At 34.3% G+C, this 12,288-nt stretch overlaps 1 protein-coding gene across 1 annotated transcript in view; it reads right to left on the bottom strand.

Annotated features, from left to right (window-relative positions):
- Positions 1-4,398: 4,398 nt before the first annotated feature.
- The window catches only part of LOC132064050 (phosphatidylinositol 4-kinase alpha 1), a 53,459-nt gene continuing 45,569 nt past the window's right edge, over positions 4,399-12,288 (bottom strand). Inside the window, exons 25-26 of the mRNA XM_059456911.1 lie at positions 4,815-4,976; positions 4,399-4,725 (exon numbers count right to left, since the gene is read on the bottom strand). Of these exons, the coding sequence (XP_059312894.1) occupies positions 4,467-4,725; positions 4,815-4,976 (421 nt within the window). The 3' untranslated portion in view covers positions 4,399-4,466. The remainder of the gene's footprint in view (positions 4,726-4,814; positions 4,977-12,288) is intronic.

Below are 12,288 nucleotides of genomic sequence, written 5' to 3'. Positions count from 1 at the left end.
AATCTAATTAAACAGTGGAGATTACTAGGGTTCAAATTCCAGCAAAGATTAAAATAAAAATTAGAGAGCGTATATCTGAAATTGGTGCGGAAGATAACACCTGTTCGGTGAATAGTCGATGTGTACATTTTCCAAATTGTCCCGAAAATCACAATTTAACAAAGAAAAAGAAAAACAAGGTATCTAAAGCGTATGAATATTATTTTGGTTGATCAATCCGACCCCCCTGCCAACCGTCTCTTTTCTTCTTTATTTTAATTTAACAAGGTATCAAAAAACTGGTGAATGGTTTTGTGACACATACTAGCGTTTTTAATTAAACCTCCTTTTCTTTATACCTGAAAATTAAGGTTATGGCGAGCTGCAGCTTCATTATCAAATCTTGAATTATCGATCGAGTTATTCGAGAACATGTTCATGTAAGTTACGTAAAAATTGTGTGAAAGGATGTCCGACGTTTTATTTACATAGGATCCATGATTGAAAGTTTATAATTTCGGCGGTGGCCTCAACTTAATATATAATAATAGTTAGATTCACAATCAAATTTATATATATGTAGTTAATTTTTAAATATAAATTCAAGGTTTGAACAAAATTTACTAAATTTACGTGAACCCCGAAGTACAACTTTATAAGGCTAGATTTGCGCCTTGCTTTTGAAGATGCGTAAAAGGGAAAATGGTGTCAAGTTCATGGGATTGTATTATATTAAGGGTCGTTTGCACTTTTCTCCCTTTTTTGTGCTGGTCTTTAACTTTTGTCCCTCGATGTAAATAATTTTTTTCAGGGCACAAGTATATATTTTCGCATCATAACATCCCACAAATTATGTCCCGCACTTCTGTTAGACAAAAGTTTGATTTTGAAGGACAAAAATTAAAGACTAACCCATTAGAAGGACAAACCGTGCAATTTCTTCTTGTATTAAGCCGCAATACTATCAAGTGAAACCAAATCTTGTGTCATTTCAACCAAAAACCTTCGTAGGAGTTTGGACGTGCAATTTCAGGATTTCATCTCATGATACGAAATCAGTGTTTGGACATGCGATTTCATCTCATAATTTCATGTCATGAGATGAAATTCCAAATCATCCAGAAAGTCATGATTTGGGATTTCAAATCATGATTTCAAAATTTTAAATGTAAAACTTGACTCATAAGTTTATATTTTATAAAAAAAGACGCACAAGTTAGTAAATATTTTTAACAATTACAATCACCAACCATTTACCAACCGTTATTTATGTTCATACCATGTGGTAGGATTATACTAAAGAGTATTACATTACTATTCATGTTAAATTTTGCTTTTTATTGAACTAAAGTTTGATCAATTGATGTTGTATTTTTTATAAAGGCTGTCTATTAGCGTATTAATTTTGTTATGAACTATCACTTGCTCATTTGGTAAGACTGTATAAGAATTGAGAATGTTTTGATAGTTTTCACAACTTGTGAGTTTTATGTATATAAAAAAAAAAAATACAACTTAAGAAATCCAAATTGCATGTCCAAACATGATTTCATCTCATGATTTCAAACCATATCCAAACGGCTCCTAATGCATGAACAATTCACTTCCTAACCAACAACCAAACGACCCCTCGGGTGTTAATTGTTGAAGACCTCTAATTCTGTCGTTAGTAAATAGAGAATTGATCTCTGGTTACAAAAGACCGTTCTACAAAATATGATACTATGAAAGTAGCATTCCAATAACAAGAGGTCATTTATGATACTTGTAAAACAGTTAATAATAAATAGAAATTGAAGTTCTGATACACTTGTTTACAAGTGGAGAAACCTGCTGAGAATCATGGCTAACTTACAATAATACAAGAGAACTGATCTCTCGAGGCTATCTACGTCGAGGTGCATTAGTTCTAAACTATGTGGAACAGCCGCTGAAATTCATATGCATCGTCCTCAAGCACAAGTCGTGCAGGACTGAAAGGATGGGAAAAGAGTGCCGACTCCTGGCATCAGCAAGCAGTTAGTATAAAGCATGCATGAGAAGCCCAAATAAAACGTTACAACTCTATCGAAGTGACGTAAGGTCAATAAACCTCCGATTGCCGTTATAGAATCATCATCATCACTATGTCTCACCTTGAAGGAACAACTACCATAAGATGAGATCAACAACAATGAACAAGATCAATAATCATATGAGAAAGATCATTAATCATAAGACAATTATCAACAATATCATATGAACCTCAAGAATCATAAGCTTTAGCATTTCTAGAAATGAAGTCATCATAGAAGACATTTGTATGTATGTTCGCATCGAAGAGATCATGCCACAAGAAGGAAAGATTAGCCTTAACATACCTTTTCATCTCCTTAACGTTCTCCTGCCAAGCTCGTAAATCTACATTCAAGAGGATTCATACTAGAGTTAAGTCTTGGAAACAATCTTAAGTTCGAACTAGAGTAATTAGTAAGCAAGTATAGAATACTCCGATGCAACAAATAATATAACTCTGTCACTACAGTACTACGTACCTCAGTAAATCCACCATAAGCATGGTTCAAAGTCCTCTTTTTCTTTTTTTTTTGTTTCCCACCCAGTGTCCGGTACCCGCATTGGAGCCTGACTATATTTGAATTTGCGCCGCGTAGAGCCCCATTCGAGGGGAAGCGCTTCTGTAAAAAAAAATTCCATTCTCAAGCTCGAACCCGAAACCTCTGATTAAGTAAAGAGCAGTCTCATCCGTTGCACCACATTCTTTGGTGATTCAAACTCCTCTAGACCTTGAACTATTGTATCCAGTAGGACTCAAGTGAGGAATCCACCTCCAAAAAGAATTGGTAGGGACGGGTTCCAGTTCTTCTTTTATATATAACCTTTAATTAAATAATTGATTTCACAGTCCAAGAATTAGGATTTTAATTAAGTGATAATTTTCTACACATTTTAAATGAAGAAAGATTTAATAATAATAAAAAAATTAATTAATTGACTATTTGGTCCTATGTAAAATCTAATTTTAAATGGTAAAAAAGTCGAAATACGTATACGTCAATCAATAAAAAAAATTAAACACGAGCAATGTATTATGTAAAATAACAATTGACGTTAAAATACATCTGACGTTCTTTTAAACGTCAGAAAAATATTATTACATTGACACGGTAACTACATTCAAAATAATTGAGAATCACGTTGAAACTTTATGTGAACACTTCTAACTTCCTAATAAATGATGTCGATGCTTTGTAGCCAATATTACCAAAATAAAACATGAGAAAATCAAACAAAGCTCACTAATCAAAATAAAGCAGGAGAAATCTTAAACCCCCGAAAGCAAGCAAATAGAGCTATAATAAAAATTTAAAAACTCCAAATCTCGAATGATGATAAAGGCAGGTTGGTGAGAAAACCTTGAGTGCCGAATTAGAGCTCAAAGGATGACGAACCCTGATTGAGGAGACCGATTATTTTAAGAGTGTGTAGTACTAAGTTTAAAGTGTGTAGTAGTAAGTTTAAAGTTTACTTCAAACTCTTACAATATATGTAAAGAAAGTTTGCACCAGATGAACAAAGAGAATTTTTACTCTATTGATCTTAATCTGTACGTTACATGTGGTGTCCATATATATACAACTCTCCAGCCAAGAGTCCCAAGAGAATAGCTATTCTAACGCATACACTCTACACTCTTCGAAATACTTCAAGACTTACCAAATTCTTATCACGTGAGGAGCATAGGATCTAGTACAAGGAGTCCTACGCGTCTAGCAATGCCCTAGTTGTCTAACAATTCTTTCCATCAGAATTTAACATACCATGTAATTTAATTTAGGTAAGCATTTTATTAATTAATTAAAGTTACAAATAATGATATACCAAAGGTAATATCTTAGTTGAATTTAGGGTCCTAAATATTAGGACTTCTTACATCGTTCAAATTAAAAAAATATAATATCAAAAATTTAGTTGATTTCAAAGTTCAAATATTAGGAAAATAATTAATGAATATTTTGTTCAGTGTGAAATTTGTTTTCAAAGGATAACTAATAATAATTTGAGGAAGATAGTAGATGACAATTTTGTCTATTGTAGAGTCTTGGGCAAAAAGTTCGATCAATATTTCTAAGGTCTTGCTTATATATATATATATATATATATATATATATATATATATATATATATATATATATAGATAGAGAGAGAGAGAGAGAGAGAGAGAGAGATTTATATTAGGACAGAAACCTTTTCCAAATACCAGCTCAACTAATTATAGACAATTATCTTTAGTTAGCTTTTACACGCTAATTAGTGCATAAATATTAAACCAAAAAATTCCACACCCCCCACTCTTCCCCGAGAAATAAAAAAGAACTACCCATATGTGATACATACATTTCCATTATGATAGATGACATACATTTCCATTATGATAGATGACAAGCGGACAGAATATACAGTTTCTATGAAACTCTGCAGCAACTCCCTCACTTTTCTATGCCCTGCTGCATATATTGTATCAAATCATACCCCGCAGTCGTCCACTTGTTGTACGCATCACTACATGCACGAATCATGTAATTGGCTGCTTCACGCTCACTCATCTCAGGATGAAATCTCTTCCGAAGATTTCCTATGGGGTCACCCCTGCTAAAGCAAGGCAATCCGCTATCTAACATCATCAAAACTGTGTTTATTATCCCATCCATGTAGCGACGTGCAGCAAGGTAACCCTTGACACACAAGCTGGAAAGCAACCAATCCAAGCCTCAGCATAAGAAAAAAGTAATTCATACATAAAGTACAGCGCAATTGGCCCAGCGAAGACCACTGACCTTACAAACAGGTACCATGTCTCACTTTTCATTGCTCCAGACGGGTCAATTAATTGGGTCATCTCATGACTCAGCTTGAAATGAGCGCTTTCAAATCGCATATTTCCACCAGGAGAAATTTCCAGGATAAAACCAAAATCAATATGGACAAGCCTACCAGCACTGCAGAACAATATTAAAAAGGAAATTCCTAAGAAGATGAATCAATATTACCCGACCAATGATGATAAGCTGGAAAATATGTCTATTTATTTCAGAATGATGTATTTTCTTCTTTGGAGTGTCCAAAAGTATATGTCCACTTCATGAACTCGTCCACAAAAAACTCTCCACCATCCAATGTGGAAACAGCATTTTGAAAAGGATTGCACAGTTACGAAGTGAAATTAATTCACATTATTTAGTTCTTGGGTTGTTAAAAGACTCATTTAAAACGGGTTTATTCAACTATCTATGCAAGCTAGAAACACCGCCATTAGTCTTGAATAACCAATTGAGTCCACATGAGCTCGAACAATTAAGCCATTAGCCATCAAAATATATACAATATACAAGCTAGTTGAACTTGCCTCATGATAGTGTTTCCTTGAGTCTCCTAATAGACATTGCTAAATGCAACTATCACACAGCAATGGCAAGTATGTAGCCTAATCTTTAGTATATAACTTTATATGCAGAATAGTTGCATGTTGGTTGCAAATTGCACATTATCATTCATCATCATGTGTATCAGCAAATCTTATATTAGACAAAAGTTTGAGTCCCTATGTTTTCTTAATCTCAGCCTTCATGAAAAGTTTTCAAATAATATCAAGAATAGAAGCATACTTTATGACACACTGTTGACATGTAAGGCGGAATGCATAATGAGGATACCCTTGATTGTGTTAATTAATTAGCATGATTTTGGGAGACTACTTTTTCTAACGTAATTACAGAATAGAATATTTTCTTTTATTGTAATTGATTGTCTTTCCTTAATTAGTTATAGGATTCATTGAATAAATACACCTTCGTGATATCAGAGCTAAGATCCATCCCATTTCCTTAATTAGTTATAAGTTATAAAGATATACAGAATAAGAGGGTTTCTTCTTCTAAAAATTTCCATGGTATCAGAGCTAGATCCATCCTTTCTTGGTTCCCGATATTGAGCCCCCACATTATGCTGTCCACACTCCAGTTTGCAGGCCACGGCGTGTGAGGAGGTGTTGATTGTCCCACATAGGTGGATTATGAGTTTCTTGGTCTTCTTATATGATCCTAGGCAATTCTCACTTCATGAGTGATCTTTTAGAGTTGAGTTAGGCCCAAAGTCCGTTCCAAGTATACTAGAAACTCTTAGCTAGGGATGGAAAAATTCCCATAAAACATGATCTGCCCATTTATCAAAACAAACCAACCCATTTCATCCCTTTAAAAAATGGGCTAATATGTAGCCCAATTTGACCCATGAGAGATCTTATCAAAATATTTTCAAAATGACATATTTTTACAAATATGTTACAAATTGGCATAATGAAGAAGAAAGAGGTAATTGATCAAAACGCCCCTAACTATCACGTTTTTAGTTTCATACTTAAACTATGCCTTGTTTATAATAAACCCTTGAACTATAAACTTTAAAGTGCTAAAACCCCCCGGCATGACAGATGGCTAAGTGTGTGTTAACACCTCCTTAGAGGCGCGTAAAGTGCAATAAAAGTCATTTACATGGCTTTTATAATGGCTAATTAAGGCAGACATCAAATTTTATATTTTTTTGTTGGTTCTTTTTATTCTTCTTTAGGTCTTTTTCTTTCTATAAAGAGAAAATACATCATCCCCCCTAAACTAGTCCTTTTTTTTCAATAAGACACTTAAACTTCGTAAGAATCTTATGACCCCTTATCCTTGTTCATGATGGAATTATTAACCCCTTATAGACCCATGTGGCATAAAGAGTCACCTCACTCTCCAAGAGAGACTGAGATGAGCAAAAAGTACCTTTTTTAATTTTTAAATTATTTTGCTACATTTTATTTGTCAGAGATACTACTTATTATTTAGTTTTTCAGGACTTTTTCGTTTCTTTTCCCGTTATCTTTTTCTTCTGCATCACTGTTCTTCGTTTTCCTTTTTGCCTTTTCTTCTTGGCTAATTGTAGTGGAGTTCGTATTTTGAGGGAGAAATACTAAAGAATCATGATGCTGAGGTATTCCGGCCAGAATTTATATTTTGACCATTTGGCTCTGTTGAATCAATTTTTTCTCAGTTTGTTTTGAAAAGGCTATATTATTGCATTTTTTTTCTTCTTCCTTCTTTTAGTTTGATTCGGTGACTGGTGCGTGATTTGCACTCACTTTTGGCTTGGCTGAAAAAGGAGGTATATATGCTACTTTGAAGTTGTTGGAGGGGTCATATAACCCTTGTAAAGTGCAAGTGTCTTCTTGAAAAAAGAGGACTAGTTTAGGGAGCACTATATATTTTCTCTTCTATAAATGAGGTCTTCTTCCTCATCTTCTTCCCTTTCTCTACATCTGATATTTTTGGGTATGTAAATGTGGCTTTAGCTTTGAAATTTTTCTCTTTCTTTTTCAACCCTAAGATATGATGAAATCAAAGATTATAGAATAAAATCACGGTGAAACCAAACCAAATGGGAGCTGATTTGCTTCAATTTCGCTAAAACCAAGGATCTCTCAATAAAATGGGACAAAAATGGCGTCCTTCATGTTTTCTCAGTACCTTTTCTTATCTTTCATTTTTACTTTTAATTCCTTTTAACTTCTTTTTTCTTTTTTTACTTATTTAATTAGGATTTTTGTTGAAAAATAAAACCACTAATAGTTTAAGCAAAATCTGGGAAAAAATTAAATAACACGGTGCAGTGCCACTTGGCACTATTTAAAATTCTTTTGGGAGAGCGAACGCACATAACTAGTATATGATGAGGAGGGGATTTAGCACTTGAAAGTTATAGTTTTGGGGAGTAACATAAACAAGGTATATTTAAGTATGAAACTGATAAAAACTTGATAGTTTAAAGAGGACTTTGACCAGAATATGTTATATTAGATCCAAAAAAATTATAAAAGAACAAACAAAGAAATTAAAACTTAATAAGAATTGAGCGGGTTGGGTTATGACCCGTTATTTAACCCATTTTAGCCCAACCCAAGTACCTTCTGGACTTTGATCCATGATCCATTATTTCAAGAAAAAATAAGTTATACTCCCTCCGTTTCAATTTACGTGAACCCATTTGACGGGGCACAGCGTTTAAGAATGAAGAGAAGACTTCTAAATTTGTGGTCCTAAATGAGTCACATATATTTTGTGTGTCTATAAATCATTGCATAAAGGTAAAGTGTTTCCAAATATAGAAAGAGGTCATTCTTGTTGGCACGCACTAATAAAGAAATAGGTTCACATAAATTGAAACATAGGGAGTATTAGATACAAAAATTATAAAAGAACAAACAAAGAAATTAAAACTTAGTAAGAATTGAGTAGGTTGGGTTATGACCCGTTATCTAACCCATTTTAGCCCAACCCAAGTAACTACTGAACGAGCCAATTACCCGCCCATTGATTAACTTAACCCATTTTGACCCACCCAAATTCAACCCAACCCGCCCATTTGACACCCCTACTCTTACCCTTTGAGTGATAATAAATACTACTTTTACGATTACTCATTTCAATATATGGGGTCCTACTCAAACAAATTGTTTGAAAATTGATGGTTTGTTAACTTTTTTGATTGTTGCACTAGGATAACTTGGATGTATCTATTAAAGAAAGGCCAAAAGTAAGGTTTTCTCTTGCTTTCAATCATCTCATAAGATAATCTGTAGTCAATTTGAGGTTAAGATAAAAATCTTGCGAACTGACAATGGTAAAAAAAAAAATACATGGATAAAAGATTTGGTGTTTATCTGGAATTCAATGAGATAACCATCAAACTAGTTGTCCCTACACCAGTGCACAAAATGGGGTTGCTGAAAGAAACAATTCGAAGCGACAAAATTTATTATATTTACCATAAATCTACCAAAAACCTACTACAGGGATTCCATTCTAATTGTCTATCTTATCAAAATTGCAACTTAACACCCTCCGTTTTCAGAGTCCTCTAAACTTGCCCCGGGGCAGGGCGTACCAAAACCGCTCTGGGGCGTAAATGAAAGGCGTAGATCCATAACGCATACGCCCTAGAATTTGAGGCATAAGTCCCGGGCGTAAAGGCGTACGCCCCGAGCATAAATTTGATTTTTATTGTTTTAAAAGTATTTTTTCTATAAATTATGATTTTTATTATTGGTATAATGATATTTATACTTTATGTTATCATGTTTTCATGTTGTACTGATTTTTCCTAAAATATATAAATAAAAAAAGAAACTCGCATAAAAAATAACACTGCCATAAATAGTTTTTTTTAGATGACTATGCCTTAAATTGATATGATACAGATTTCATAGCACTATGTTCCTGAAGCAACTTTATCCATTTGTTGTCATTGTTCTTAACTTTTTGCCCTTCTCCTTCTTTGGATATACAAATAAAAGTTAGTGCAAACATTAGTTGAGGTCGGGAAGGACTAATAGATCTGGAAACTGATGATGAAGTGAATGAAGATTTCATTTTAAAGATTATCTAGACTATTATCATTTTTGTGGTGATGTATTTCTCAAATGATATTTATAATAATTCTTTTATATTATTGGTGATTTATTTGAATTTATTTGCAGAATTTTAATGAAAACTTTACTTTTGCTTATTTTTTAGTAATAAAATTATAAAATTGAATATACGTGAGACATACGCCTCGTAGATCCATGGGACTTACGCCCCGTGTATTGGGGCTTACGCCTCACCTCACGCCCCTGCCTCTTAAAACATTGCTCTAGAGAATTTAAAACGTGCGATTACAGTATAATGTTCCTCCGAAGGTGTTTGGGCTTGCCTACTTTGTTAACTCTAGATTCTGAGAAACTGGATCCTAGAGCTCTTAAATGTGAAATTCTTGGTATTCTCCTACATAAAATGGTTATAAATACTATTATCCTTCCTCATGGATGTTACCTTTTGAGAATCTGAACCCTATTTCGGAATTACACCATCACCTCTTTAAGGAAGGAGTGTTAAGGAGAAGAGATAAATCTTCCTAGTTCCACTGTTGAAACCACCACCACATAGGATAATGAAATTGGAGAAAGAATTCAAGGGAGACTATTGGACGTTGGGATAGACCTGATTTGATAACTTACTCAAGAAGAAGCGTTACGCAATCTACTGAAGTTGAATCCTTGATATGATCCTAGGAAGCTCATAGACGATTATGAAGGCTAAAACTCTTGTCGGAGCTTTGCAGGTGCATTTCCATGCCAAACACCCTTGGACGAGGAAGGTGGGGGCTTTGGAGGCCATGGAAGAACAAGCCACAAGGGTGTGGATGATTGCTTGGAAGGTAGCTTGGCAAGTCGAGGAGAAGGCTACTATTCAAAGTGGCTAGATGCGCAAAGTGGCTAGAAGTGCAATCATAGGGCTAAGGTTGCAATTGGAGGTCATATTTGCAAGTTATGAGACTAAGATTGTAATTGGAGGACATATTTGCAAGATAGGAGGCTAAGATTGCAATTGGAGGTCTTATTTTCAAGATATGGGTCTTTGGATGCAATTGAAGACCCATGTGGCTATTTTTAAATAAGAGCCACTATTTTTGCATAAGAGCCACTTTAGGGCCTTTTGATGTAATAGCCTTAGTATAAATAGACCATTAGCCTTAGTATAAATAGACCATTAGTCTTCCATTTACATTCAGCTAGAGATTTATGATGAAACTCTTATGAGTGTGTTTTCTCCTTGTATAGAGCTAGTTTAGCTAGGATTAGCTAGTATTAGGATTAGTGGGTGGATTCCCTTAACTCTTACCTTGAACCTCTCTTGGATGATCTAGGATTAGATTTCCATGTATGAGTTTGAGTCTCTTCTTCCTTGGAATGAATTCATCTTAGATTGTTGATTAATAGGTGTAGATTTCCTTTCTTATGTTGATTAGTCACAATTGTAGTTGATTAATTCCTTTCTTTCTTCTAAATCTCATCTCCTTTTCTTCTATTCTCATCTCTAACTTTCTATCTATCTTAATTTCCGCATTTTGATTGTTTGATTCGGTTTACCCCAAATCGATTTGTATCGTTTGGTATCAGAGCTTAGGCTAAAGGATTGTTCCTACAATTCTTAATCCTAGGTTCATCTTATTTTGAAAATCCCAAAAAAATTGAAAAATCTGAAAATTCCCAAAAAAAAAAAAAAAGGAAAAATTATGTTGTGATTGGATTTGTGTGAACTTGAAGTTAGATTTGAGTTCATTCATATCAAATCTAGCTAGATCTAAAATTTCAGAGAATTTGGAGGTGTTTTGGACAAATCACCATTGTTTAACTTACAAGTAAACCAGATATAAAGATGGCGACTAGGGTTCTTTGTTTCCATTCTTATCATATTTATATAATTTCAAGACCTAATGGATCAAAATACGGGGATGACTTGTGGCAGAGGGGCAAATAGTCAATTTTGAATGAACTTATTGTCAACCTCTTTCAGGTATGAATCTATCTGATTCAGAAGGGAAGAACTTGCATCAGTATCTCAATTTCAATTCAAACATGGATTTGATTCACACTCCATGTTCTGAGAAAGATTTATCATCCGAAAAGAGGAAAAAACGGGTTTTGGAGTTTTGAAGAACTTGAAGAACAAGCAAATGGGTCTAGTGAGTTGAAGGTCAATTGGTTCTAATTTGGAGTGGGCTTTGTTCTCTAGGTGGAGGGGAAGCTAAATCCGAAAATTGGGAGCAAATTGAGTTGGAATTGAGGTACCTAGAAATTTGAATGTTCTTGTGCTCTTGAGCAATCTTCATAAGGAAGAAGGTGACCAAAAGGTGTGTTTGATCCAAAATTTCCTATGAAAGTTGAGAAAAGGTGTTTTTCAACCCCAACAGGGTAAATTCTAGGTTGTGTGGATCCAACAAGTCAAGAAAAAGTCAGAAAATCCAACCAAAGTTTGAGGCACAACGTACAATACGTCACCACTGATGCTGAAATACGGTCCCAATTAATGGACCGTATAAAATATACGGACCGTCATTCTTGTCCGTAAAATTGCAGCCCGAAATTGGATATACTGTTACAGATCTACGGTCTAATTTCACGGACCGTATAATTCTCAAGCTCCACCGTATATCCCATATACGGACCGTATAAGAGGTAACCCAACCGTAAATCTTGGATCAATTCCTTTCCCTTTCATATCATTTCTTTGATTTTCCAAGCCTCAAATCTCATTCTTAATTCATTTCAATTCCAAAAATTTCTTGAGCCATGATCGTTAAGTGATTGTGTCCCTATTTCTTAGGTAGGGAACCAAAAAAATTAGGTAGGGAAACAAAAAAAAAAGTATAGGAACTTCAAAAATTTAGTTGTTT

This window comes from Lycium ferocissimum, chromosome 7 (genome assembly GCF_029784015.1).
Source record: "Lycium ferocissimum isolate CSIRO_LF1 chromosome 7, AGI_CSIRO_Lferr_CH_V1, whole genome shotgun sequence".
Classification (NCBI taxonomy): Eukaryota; Viridiplantae; Streptophyta; class Magnoliopsida; order Solanales; family Solanaceae; genus Lycium; species Lycium ferocissimum.
Note: the sequence above shows the minus strand (reverse complement) of the source record. Positions and strands in the feature narration are given on the sequence as shown.